The sequence below is a fragment of the Otolemur garnettii genome, unplaced genomic scaffold (genome assembly GCF_000181295.1).
Source record: "Otolemur garnettii isolate 467f Iridium unplaced genomic scaffold, OtoGar3 scaffold00007, whole genome shotgun sequence".
NCBI classification, from domain to species: domain Eukaryota; kingdom Metazoa; phylum Chordata; class Mammalia; order Primates; family Galagidae; genus Otolemur; species Otolemur garnettii.
Genome location: NW_003852402.1, coordinates 30,016,050 through 30,027,665, shown reverse-complemented (window position 1 = coordinate 30,027,665; position 11,616 = coordinate 30,016,050). Strand labels below are relative to the sequence as shown.

At 39.7% G+C, this 11,616-nt stretch overlaps 1 protein-coding gene across 4 annotated transcripts in view; it reads right to left on the bottom strand.

Moving 5' to 3' along the window:
• The window catches only part of POC1B (POC1 centriolar protein B), a 102,106-nt gene that overhangs the window by 44,180 nt on the left and 46,310 nt on the right, over window positions 1-11,616 (bottom strand). For all 4 annotated transcript variants that reach the window (XM_003783366.3, XM_023509301.1, XM_023509299.1 and 1 more), the window contains 5 exons: window positions 9,935-10,042; window positions 9,693-9,808; window positions 8,310-8,443; window positions 5,431-5,499; window positions 4,203-4,355 (listed from right to left, as the gene is read on the bottom strand). In XM_003783366.3, coding sequence (XP_003783414.1) covers window positions 4,203-4,355; window positions 5,431-5,499; window positions 8,310-8,443; window positions 9,693-9,808; window positions 9,935-10,042 — 580 coding nt within the window. The remainder of the gene's footprint in view (window positions 1-4,202; window positions 4,356-5,430; window positions 5,500-8,309; window positions 8,444-9,692; window positions 9,809-9,934; window positions 10,043-11,616) is intronic.

The window sequence follows — 11,616 nt, the reverse complement described above, 5'->3', positions numbered from 1 at the left end:
ACTACAAGCTCCCAAAGGGCAAGAAGCTGGACCTTCACTGGACTACAAGCTCCCAAAGGGCAAGAAGCTGGACCTTCACTGGACTACAAGCTCCCGAAGGGCAAGAAGTCTGCCCACCTTGGCCGTTGCCGCATATGCCAAAGCTAGCAGAACATTCCACACACAGATACTTTAATATCTGTTAACAAGACAAAATTTGCCTATGGCTCAAAGGAGTAGGGCACTGGCCCCATACGCCGGAGGTGGCAGGTTCAAACCCAGCCCTGGCCAAAAACTGCCAAAAAAAAAAAAAAAAAAGGACAAAATTTAATTTTGATTATATTGAAGCATTTCACAACAGTGTTTAAAAAATACAGAATGGAGCCGAGTCCCTGGGTTGAAATCCCAGAGCTGCCTTCTACTACCTTTAATGTTTAACTAACGTACGTAAGCTTCAGAATCCCCTGGGGATAAAAACGTCACTTACTTCTTAGAGATTTTAGGAATATTAAATAACTCAATTTGTGTCAAGCGCTTATAACACAGTATGTGTTAGCTTTTATTATCATCATTATTATTATTACCAGGAAAAGTCTGACGATCACTGAGGCCTAAAACAGTATAAATGTGACCCAAAGCCAGAACTGAAATGTGAAATAGGTAGGCGAGGGGTCGTTCTTAAAAAATCATAAATGGGGGTATTTTTAACGTTATTAGATCGTTGAAATAAAACCCCAATCTGAGACTTGAAGATTGTAAATCAGTCACTTGTAGTTTTCAACAGTGAATCCTGGTGGTTCAGGATGAAACCATAAATAATAGCATGTAAATATGTGGTGAAGTTATAGGACATTTTTCTTCCTGCTGAGTATCACACAGGATTTCCATATGCAATTTATAGATGAAAGCAATCTCAAGTGGTCACAATAAAACTGAAAGCCACCAGAACAATTCTGTTAGCAATAAATTCTTAACCAATCATAATCCCTTCTTAACAATATTCTCCAGTTCTTCTTGAAGAAATAGTTCAGTGCCTCGCTGCCACCAAGATCTGTCACCATCCCTTGAAATGGTTCTACTGTCTTCCCACCAAAATATGCGAAAGAGAAGAGGGCTGCTTAGGAGAGAAGTGTCATGTACACACGTCCAATCTCCCCTTCAGGAAGGAGGACAGCACAGTTTGGCTCATGACCGTCTGAAGAAGATGAAGCCAGCGTGAACTAGTGACGTGCCACAGCGTCGTGGGTTCTGATGCCTTGTGTGGAAATCAGGCTTCTTTTCCACCAAAAAGATAAAGGAAAGGCATCGTTCTCATGTTGCTGATTAGATGGAGTGCCGAGGCCAGCCGGGCTACAAACCATCTGCAGTTAGACCAGTGGGAAGAACACCTGACGGGCTGCGGCATCCAGCAGAGATGTGATGTTTCCGCCCTCTTCATGTGGCCTTCCTCTCTGATTTACTCTACAAGCAACCTGGCCATGGCCCCCCCTATGTTGTAGTAATTAGTAATTTATATATTTAGTCACTGGCATCCTGAGGACTGGAATGGCTGGGTTTTGAAAAATGCCAAACAGTTTTTTCCCGGTAGAATGATATTGTATAATTCAGATGATCCTCGTAAGAAACATAATAAAATACAAATCACGGAATTGCTGTCTTGCCTCAAACTCAGCATGAAATACTCGTGGTTACAGCAAAAAGAGAACCTTAGAGAAGGAAATGAATTTCTCCACTTACATACTGTTTATTCCACATATTTTAAAAATACCTATTTCTTTTTCTTTCTTTCTTTTTTTTTTTTGAGACAGTACACAGTCTCATTCTGTCGCCCTGGATAGAGTGCCATGGCGTCACAGCTCACAGCAACCTCTAACTCTTGGGCTTAAGTGATTCTCTTGCCTCAGCCTCCCAAGTAGCTGGGACTACAGGTGCCCGCCAAACACCCGGCTATTTTCTGTTGCAGTTGTCATTGTTGTTTAGCAGGCCCCAGCCGGGCTAGAACCCGCCACCTTCTATACTCACTGAGCTATGGGTACTGAGCCAATAATCATGGATACTGACCTCAAAACAGGTTTTCTAATTTTTAAGTATTTCCAAAGTAACATATGTAAGCTCACTTTGCCTAAGGCTTTAAAAAAGAAATTTGATCTACTCAATTTAGTATCTCAAGGTGAAATTTACTATTCATAAATAAATACAAAACAACTTCTATTCTGACACATGCTAATCCATTCTAGGTTAAAGTTTTAAATTAAGTAGTCTCTTGGTTCTGTTTTGAAATAGTCTTTAAAGCACATTTGGTACTTAGCAATTATTTATTCATAATACTAAAGATGGTCTCTGTCGAGAAAATTTTATGTTTGGCTTATTATAGGAGATTTTTAAAGAAAAAAATAAACAATTGGTTGCTCATTTGCAGGATCCTATCACTTCTCTGGCATTTTATATCACAGAGTATAAAAGTATTTTACAAAAATGGGCACACTGCATACCTAATTTAATGCACTATGTGTGCTTACAGATAATTTAAACTGTGTACAGAGAAGCCGACTTCCTTGAGGCCACAAAAACAATTTCAGTCACAAGCACAATATTCTGTAGAGTATAACTGCACACTAATTCCATGATGAAAAGTCAGTTTTGAATAGAATTTTTAAGTATAAATGTGAAAAATACACAGTTGAGAGGGGCTGTGTGTGGCCGGGATCATCCTGACCTAGCAATACAAAGCACCCTGGCAGGTTTATGGGTGTCTGGCTGTCCCGTCAGGGTGGAGCTACTCAGACAACTCGCTGACATTTTAAGGAAAGTCTGACACTCTTAATAGACTGGGGCTGACAGTAAATCACAGAAAAAATGGCTTGAGTCTCCCTGCTGGGGTAGTGTGGGGTCAGAGTAACGTCACCTCATGAAGTACGGAGTACAGAGTCCCGGCTCACCCTACAAGCTCTGACACACTGCACTGGAGCAAGGTGGCTGAGTGGGTGACAGGGCAGGGGGGCATCTTCCTCCTGACCAGGCCCAGCAAGCCACAGAGATGCTTGAATAAGACCACTTGGGCAATGCAAGGAGGGAATACTCCAGTTAAACCAAAATAAACTTTTTTTTTTTTTTTTGTGGTTTTTGGCCGGGGCCAGGTTTGAACCCACCACCTCTGGTATATGGGGCCAGCGCCCTGCTCCTTCGAGCCGTAGGCGTCACCCTTAACATATATTTTACCTGAACTTATGTGATCACAGGAGACAAATAAACACACCTATAATTATAGAAACCAAAGAAAAAAATGTAAAAAACAAATTATATCACACTCCTCCTCTCAAGAAATAAAGAGAAAAACTGGCGATATAGTAAGTAGCATGAAGAAGGAATAAACCACAATAATTTAAAAAATTCAGAGGAACAGGCACAAGTGACTTCTGGTATCAGATCTTGGAAGAGAAAAGGGCTTAAGAATCATACAAAATTGCAAGAAATAGGTTAACACCACCTAAGTATCCAGCAAAGACGCCTTTTTTTTTTTTTTGCAGTTTTTGGCTGGGGCTGGGTTTGAACCCGCCACCTCCAGCATATGGGGCCGGCGCCTTACTCCCTTGAGCCACAGATGCCACCCCAAAGATGCATTTCTCTTTGAAGAGTAGAACATCTAAATCTATAGCATCAAAAGAACTTGTGAAAAAAAAAAAAAGAGCCTACAGCTCAATAGATAATTACATATTCAAATATACGAGTGGGTAAGCAATACACTGGTCTCAATTGTTAGATTTAATACTTGAAGATTTCTTTCCTTTACCTAAGATCTTTTTTTTTTGTTTTTGGCTATAAAAGGGTTTTAAGATGCCTATTTTCAAATGTTACAAAAATTCTTGCCATTCAGCCCTGTTATGACAGCCATCACCTGACTTCCCTGATGTGCCTAGAACATGAAACCAGTTCAGACTTTACGTTTATCAGACGCGTTAGATTTAATTTCTGATTTCCTGTTATTAGCAACAGGATTTTCTAGTTTATTTATGGGTCTTCCAGGAACAAATGTAAGTAAGAGGCGTCAACGCCATCACTCACTAAGATATGTGTATAGTTTCATTAGTGAAAACAATTGACGGTTTCTTAAAGTGCTGCTGTTTTAAGGCAGGACTAGGCTTTATATAATTTAGTATAATTTCAAGCACCTAGTTGGCTAAAATGTATGCAGAACGTAGGACAAACAGACACAAAATACTCACTTCGACAGTCTCAATCTTTCCCTCGTGGGGGTGTGGTGTTCTTGGGTAGATGTCAAGGAGATGTGGTGGTGAATCAAAATGTAATCTTTTGAGATTTCTTTTATTAAGATCTTTAGAAGGCAAGTCATCGAAGTTAGTCCTCCATAATAAGACCTATAAAGAGTCAGTGATAGTGGCACTTAAAGTGACTTGCATGTGTAAGCAACAGAACTGATTTTTGAAAAAAAAAAAAAAAATATATATATATATATATATATACAGAGTTACCCCCCAAAGTAATTAGAAAACCTAGAGATTTATTTCAGAAAGTTTACTATTTGTGAATCTTTTAGGCATGGTGGGGGAGAGATTTAACATTTTGAATTGCCTTCAAAACTTTAAGTTTAAAGTTTAAAATTCACACTAAGAAAATATCCTCAGCTAGGCGCTTGTAGCTCAGTGGGTAGTGCGCCAGCCACATACACAGGAGCTGGCGGGTTCGAACCCTGCTAAATAACAAATGACAACTATAACAAAAAAATAGCCAGGCATTGTGGCGGGCACCTGTAGTCTCAGCTATTTGGGAGGCTGAGGCAAGAGAATCGTTTAAGCCTAAGAGTTTGAGGTTGCTGTGAGCTGTCACACCATGGCATTCTACCAAGGGGCAACATAGTGAGACTCTGCTTCAAAAAAAAGAAAGAAAATATCCTTGTTATAATTCCTTGTGGTGTTAAAATAATAGACAAAAATCTTGTTATCTTAAAATCCTTTGTCTTCTCTCAAAGCTCAAAAGCATGTTTTCGGCTTGATCATCCACTTTACTCAATAAATCTGACTTCAAATGATATTGGATCATTTCAAGTAAATGCTTCTCCACTACATAAATGATTTATATTCATTGTCCTTAAGAAGTTTTAACATTTGTAGAAACAAGACATACAGACGAAGGACGAGGCCTAATTTAGGCAGAAGGCTATATCCTTACTGAAAGTTGGCATTCAGCAAATGTCAGGTACATATATAATTAAGCGTAAGAATGAGCAAAAGAAAATAACTATCTGAGTTTTCCAAATTTACCAGAATTAGTACTATTTCAGCTACGAGATAGACTTCATGGCACTAAATTATAATATAAACTTACCAGTAATAATCCTAATATTCAAATTAATCAGTTATAAAAAATATAAGCTGAAGTCAAGGATTCTTTTATCTAAATCAAATCAGAGAGAGAGCTAAAAGATATACAGACCTGTGTGTCTGCACCTCCTGATGCAAACAGCTCTCCTCCTTTTGAAAATGAAACAGTAAACACCGGTCCCTAAGAAATAAAGAGAGATAAAAGATAAAAACACCAGATAATACTTTCAGTGGCCAAGAGCATTATAAATACCAACTTTCACACTTAGACAGTAAGTCTGATACAACATATCCAGTTAGTAGCAGCTAATGGAGGTAGAAAACATATAACCAAAGAGCCAGAGCAACTCTATTAAAACACAAATCAATGATGCTAAAAACAGAAATTCTAAAATTTAATAATAACCCCTTTCTTCTTAAAAAAAATAAAAACAACAACAACAACTTGTACACGTGTAAGTCGTAAGAATTGCTGTCAAAATTTTCTGGCTTTGGCTCAGCACTTGTAGCTCAAGCAGCTAGGGTGCCAGCCCCATACACCCGGAGCTGGCAGGCTGGAATTCAGCCCAGGCCCGCCAAACAATGACGTTTACAACCAGAAAAATAGCCAGGTGTTGTGGCAGGTGCCTGTGGTCCCAGCTACTGGGGAGGCAGAGGCAGAAGACTACTTAAAGCCCAGGAGTTGGAGGTTGCTGTTGCTGTGAGCTGTGATGTCACAGCACTCTACTGAGGGTGACTCAAAAAATTTTTTTCTTTCTGGCTTTGGACTCTGTATTCAACCAGAAACCAGATGATAAATAAGCAGGTGAGGCTAGAGAACAAAGGACATTTCCCGGCCACAACAGGCTGCACTGACTCTCCCTTCACATAGGCAACAGTTAATCACTAGGAGCTGTAAGAGCAGGGGACAAACACAGGTGGGAGGAGGGCGTGACTGATGAAAATCAGTATCAATTGTGAGAGTGACAACCTGCAGGAAGAATGACGGCTGCAGGTCATTATCTAGGTGAGGGGTAATAGGACTCAACACCGAGCCATTACTGCAGAGTCGGACAGGAAGCCTATCCTCACGGGCAATGTTTTAGTCAAAATAAGAATAACTGCCTTAAAAATACGAATGTATTCTGTTTGTTTTTAATATGTCCTTAATCTACACATGACAAGTGTTGGAGAAAACAGCTCATATTTCCCAAGTAGGCCATCCCACAGATTTGGGTTATCATAGCTTCGTGAATACCTCCATCAGCAGACTACAAAAAAGTCCATCTTTTTTTTTCTTATTTTATTATTATTTTTGAGACAGAGTCTCACTACGTTGCCCTTGGTAGACTGCCATGGTATCACAGCTCACAGCAACCTTCAACTCCTAGGCTTAGGCAATTCTTTTGCCTTAGCCTTCTGAGTAGCTGGGGCTACAGGTGCCCGCCACAAAGCCCAGCTATTTTTTGTTACAGTTGGCTACAGCCGGGTTCGAACTGCCACCCTCAGTATATGGGGCCGGTGCCCTACCCACTGAGCCACAGGTGCCACCCGAAAAATTCCATCTTCATGTAGAGTGTTCTGCTAAAATACTGTGCTTATCTTTTTCCCTATTATTTTATATTTCTTTCACGGGTATTTCAATCCTTGGCCGCTTTTACTGGTTGTGTTTATTTTTCCTAATCTGTGGAGACGCATATAGCTGAGCTGGTTAGTGTTTATTTCTGCTTCACCCTAATGCTTCTGCAGAATAAATGATAAAACAAAGCAGGAAGCCAGGCAGGGTATATGAAAGTAGGAAGAACTAGCTCAGCACCTGTAGCACAAGCCGCTAAGGCGCCAGCCACATACACCTGAGCTGGTGGGTTCGAATCCAGCCTGGGCCTGCCAAACAATGATGGCTGCAACCTAAAAATAGCCAGGTTTTGTGGTGGTCACCTGTAGTCCCAGCTACTTGGGAGGCAGAGGCAGGAGAATCACTTGAGCCCAGGAGTTGGAGGTTGCTGTGAGCTGTGATGCCACAGCACTCTACCCAGGGGGACAGCTTGAGGCTCTGTCTCCAAAAAAAAAAAAAAAAAAGTAAGTAGAAAGAACCCGTTTTCTTCCAGACCACAAAGTTCATTCTATTTCTAGATACAAATAGCTTATACTAGGCTAAAAGGAAGTACCTAGTACATCTAAAAAGACAAAAAAACAACAGCAAAGAAGAGGATGCATGCTAAAAAATGAGAGAAGCCTAAATATTTACCCAGAAGGGAGGAAAAGTTTATACACGTCAAAAATTTCCCTGTAATGCATTACATGCTGGGCTCAAGAAATAGCCTCCCTCTTCCCCCATTAGTTCTAAATCATTTGAGAAATACGATATGAGAATAAGGGGTATGAGAACCAAAATATCACTTTTCTTAAAGACAAATGCTTGTTCTCTCAAAAAGAGAATGTGGCTTTTATTTGTAAGGCAATGGGGTTTCTAGAACTGATGTGAGGAGTCAGGTGTGACCACCAAGTCACAGGCAACACTAGACCAGGGCAGGTCTCTCCACAACAGGATCAGAGGTAAATAGCAAGTCACTCTCCAGGGCAGGAGAGTAGACGGGCATCGGGCTGTGCTTGCCAAACTTCTCCTAAACTCAGCAACGAGATCAGGGGAAGCGGTGAGCCAGTGGCATAAGAGGCAAAGGTGTCAGAGATGGCAAGAGAGTCTCCAAATGAAAGAAAGCTCAGAAACGGTGAATACACTTCACCACAGTAGTGGAGGAGTCGTTTAATGTCCACTGAAAGATACACATCGATTTTGACAAAAATTGCAATAAACAACATTTCTAAGAGTTGCTTCCAGAGTACAAAAACAGCCTTGGAAGTAAAAAATTTTTGTGATAGCAGCAATGTATGTGTGCTGTCTCTGGAAAAATAATAAAGGCATTTAATAAACGGATCAAAACTTTCCAATACGTAGTATTTTATAGTTTTAATATTAGTACATATAAAAAGCAAAAACCGTGGTGTTAATACCGTATGTCCTTGAAGTGTATATATGAGCCTTCCTTCTAAGAGATCCAGAATCTTCAGTGTACCATCGGAAGCAGCAGAGATGAGGAAGTTGCCCGAAGGATGGAACGATAGATAATTAACTCCACCGCTGTGAACTGATTTATAGAAAATAAAAATAAAAAGTTCAGACAACAATTTTTAATTTTAAAGATATCCCTTTTGCCACGTTAGCAACATGAGGTTGAAAACAAGAGTCAATTACAACCACACTCCCACAACACCAAAATTCTATACATGCATAGTTCATTAAACGAGTAAGTATTTTGGCATCTTACAGCATTAAGCTTCCAACTAGTGAGACAGAATAACTAAAAACCAAGACCATGTCATGGAAAAATAATCTTAATCACAAAAACCATAAAGTCTTGTGTATATTACCAATATAACCAATAACCAACAGGTGATTACTACTGGCTCAGCTCATATAAGGCACAGAAACTGGACTCAAATTAAAGTTAATAACCAAGTAGTGGCTTGGGATTCAGGGGTGAGGAATGTGGAGTATATTCTCATACAGGAGAATTTGTTTCTGGACACCATCCTTCCAACAGGAGGCAACATAACACAGTAATGAGAAGTTTGTTCCATACACTTGTCAGCAGGAAGACCTCCCTCTCAGGTCTACCCATTATTTGAGCAAGTTATTTTTCTCTTTAAGCCTCAATTTCCTTATCTTTAAAATGGGGGCAACAATGATATTTCTCAGGAATGTCGTGAAGATTTGGCATAGGGTCTGCTACGTGTTAAGTAAGTACTGGATAAGTGACAGCTATTTATGCGAAAGAGTAATGTAGATTTAATATAAATTCAATATGAACCAATAACACCAAGTCACTTCCCTTTCAGCTTCAATACGTAGGCATAGCAAGAAGTTGTTTGTATCAGTTATAACGCCTGTTTGTGCTCATTGAACTCCCTATGATTCAGAACTCAGAGTCATTCCTTTTTTTTTTTTTGCAGTTTTTTTGGCCAGGGCTGAGCTCGAATCCACCCCCCCTGCAATATGGGGCCTGTGCCCTACTCCTTGAGCCACAGGCACCACCCGACTCAGAGTCATTCCTGACTTCTCACTCAGTGCAGCTAATCAGAGTTTGAAGATCTCATCATACCTTATTTTTTTTTTTCCAGCCCTAGTATCATTTTTAAGGTCTCTTCACCTCCCTCTTCCCTGAAGCTTCTCAGATCCTGCTGTTGATGGGAGCCAATTTCTCTAGCCAGTTCAGAAGCAGCCAGGCCCCTCATGAAGAGGCCAGAACACACTGAGGAGGAGCCCAGGGGCTTCCCAGAGGAGCTCATTCAATAGTTGAATTTTTTTTTTTTTTTTTTGGATAGGGAAATTATTACCTTGATAATGCTGGAGCAATTTGTTCAATCTTATATCCCAAATTTTCACGGTTTGATCAGAACCTGCCGAAGCTATGCATGTACCATTAGGGTTAAAATCCACATAATTTGCGAATCTAGGAAAAAAGAATAAGATGGTCTAATATTTTGATTTCTTTACATGCATATCTTCACTTAAATTGTTACCGTTAAATGCCTCCTCAGCAATCTAACCCACATAAACGAACAGACAGAGCACTTACCCCACGGAGTCTGAGAAGTTATTAACACACTGCTTGTTTGTGGTGTCCCAGATTTTAATAGTTTTGTCCTCACTACATGAAACAATTAATCGTCCATCAGGTGAAAATCTGGAAAGCAGAAGAAAGAAGACTGTATTTGTGAAAGTTTCCTGGCAAACACCACCCTCACCTCCACCCTACAAGTCGGGCTGTAGAGTAAACGCTAAATGCCAGAGACCACTGTCAGCACACCGTGCAGAGACATCTCTCATGACAGACAACACTGACAGACCATTAAAAGCCCAACGTGTTTGATCAGGTCCCCAAAGTGAATCTTTCTAAAAGCAGTGTCTGAATGGTCTTAACTCAATAACTAAGAGAATGACATGAAGGTTATGTTAACCAGTTTGATGAGAGTATTTCAAAATGTATAGGAAAACAGCACACTGTACCCCATGATTGCATTAATGTACACAGTTATGCTATAAGAAATAAAAAATAAAATAAAATAAATAAATAAAGCCCAACACGTGCTGTGCAGACAGACCGATTTTCTTTTTTCCCTTGTATTCTCCTATTCCAAGAATTCAGTTGTTACGGCATCTGCTCTAGGACTGTGATTTAATTCTCCACTCCTGCCAAGCCAAGCACCTTGTATTTTTCAAAGTACTCTATTTCTTTCTTCTATGTCTGTCCTTTTCCAGCGTTCGCCGTGTGACCTAAGAAGGCCTTTATTACTCATCTCACCAAGCCTCCAGTGAAACTTTCTGCAAGGAAAATACTGGTATGTTGAGAATTAAAATTAAGTGACATCACCAACAAAATGACCTAACTGCCCAAGCCTGTCACTTCCTGGAGTGGCCAGGCCGGACGGCTCCAAAGGACCAAAAATGGGACAAGTCATTTATACAGCACAGAAGTCCCTTCTTGGACAGTCCTGCCGTCCACACACCCCATTAAGGAGCAAATGAGAAAAATCTCAGCCTTCTCGTCCTCTGCTTATAAGCTGTCTGTGCCTTTAAGAGTCTCTCTGGGTTGTTTTCTTTCTGGTCCTAAGTACCTTTGAAAGTTAGAAATGCAGAGCACCAACAAAAAGTGAAAACTAATTTTAGACCATTTGGAAACTCTGAATAGTGTTTCATTACTATTACTTTAGCAATAACAGAACCCCAAAAGGACAGATTGAGGTTACAGACCCAGTATGTTTCAATTTTATTTGTAGTTACTCTCTATGCCCAGAGTCAAGGTTATTACATGTCATCAGTTAAGGGTGGGGAATATAATTGAAGGCTTTACTTTTTGTTCTCCCCACCCTCATTCTTAAATAATTCTTCCTGGCAGAAACACTTTGAATCTGGTGAATTTACTATAAGAAATGAAAAGACACCCAGAAGCATAATGAAGTTTTATGTGAAATAATGTTTAAAAACTTAAAAAAAATCCTTGCAAGGAAAAATATTCATGCTGTTTATCCTGATTTTATAATAACAAGTAATATTTTATTAATCTTTTACTCCAGAAAATATGTAAAAAAGATTAATATTAAGGACAGCATTATAGAAATGCTCCAAATAGAGGAAACTTATTTTATATAGATTCCAGAGAAGAAAAATCTATGCAATACCCCCATGAAAATAAACTTTGCATAGTAACTATAAATAACTAATGCAAGGAATCAAATTATGTTTCTTTTTTTTTCTTTT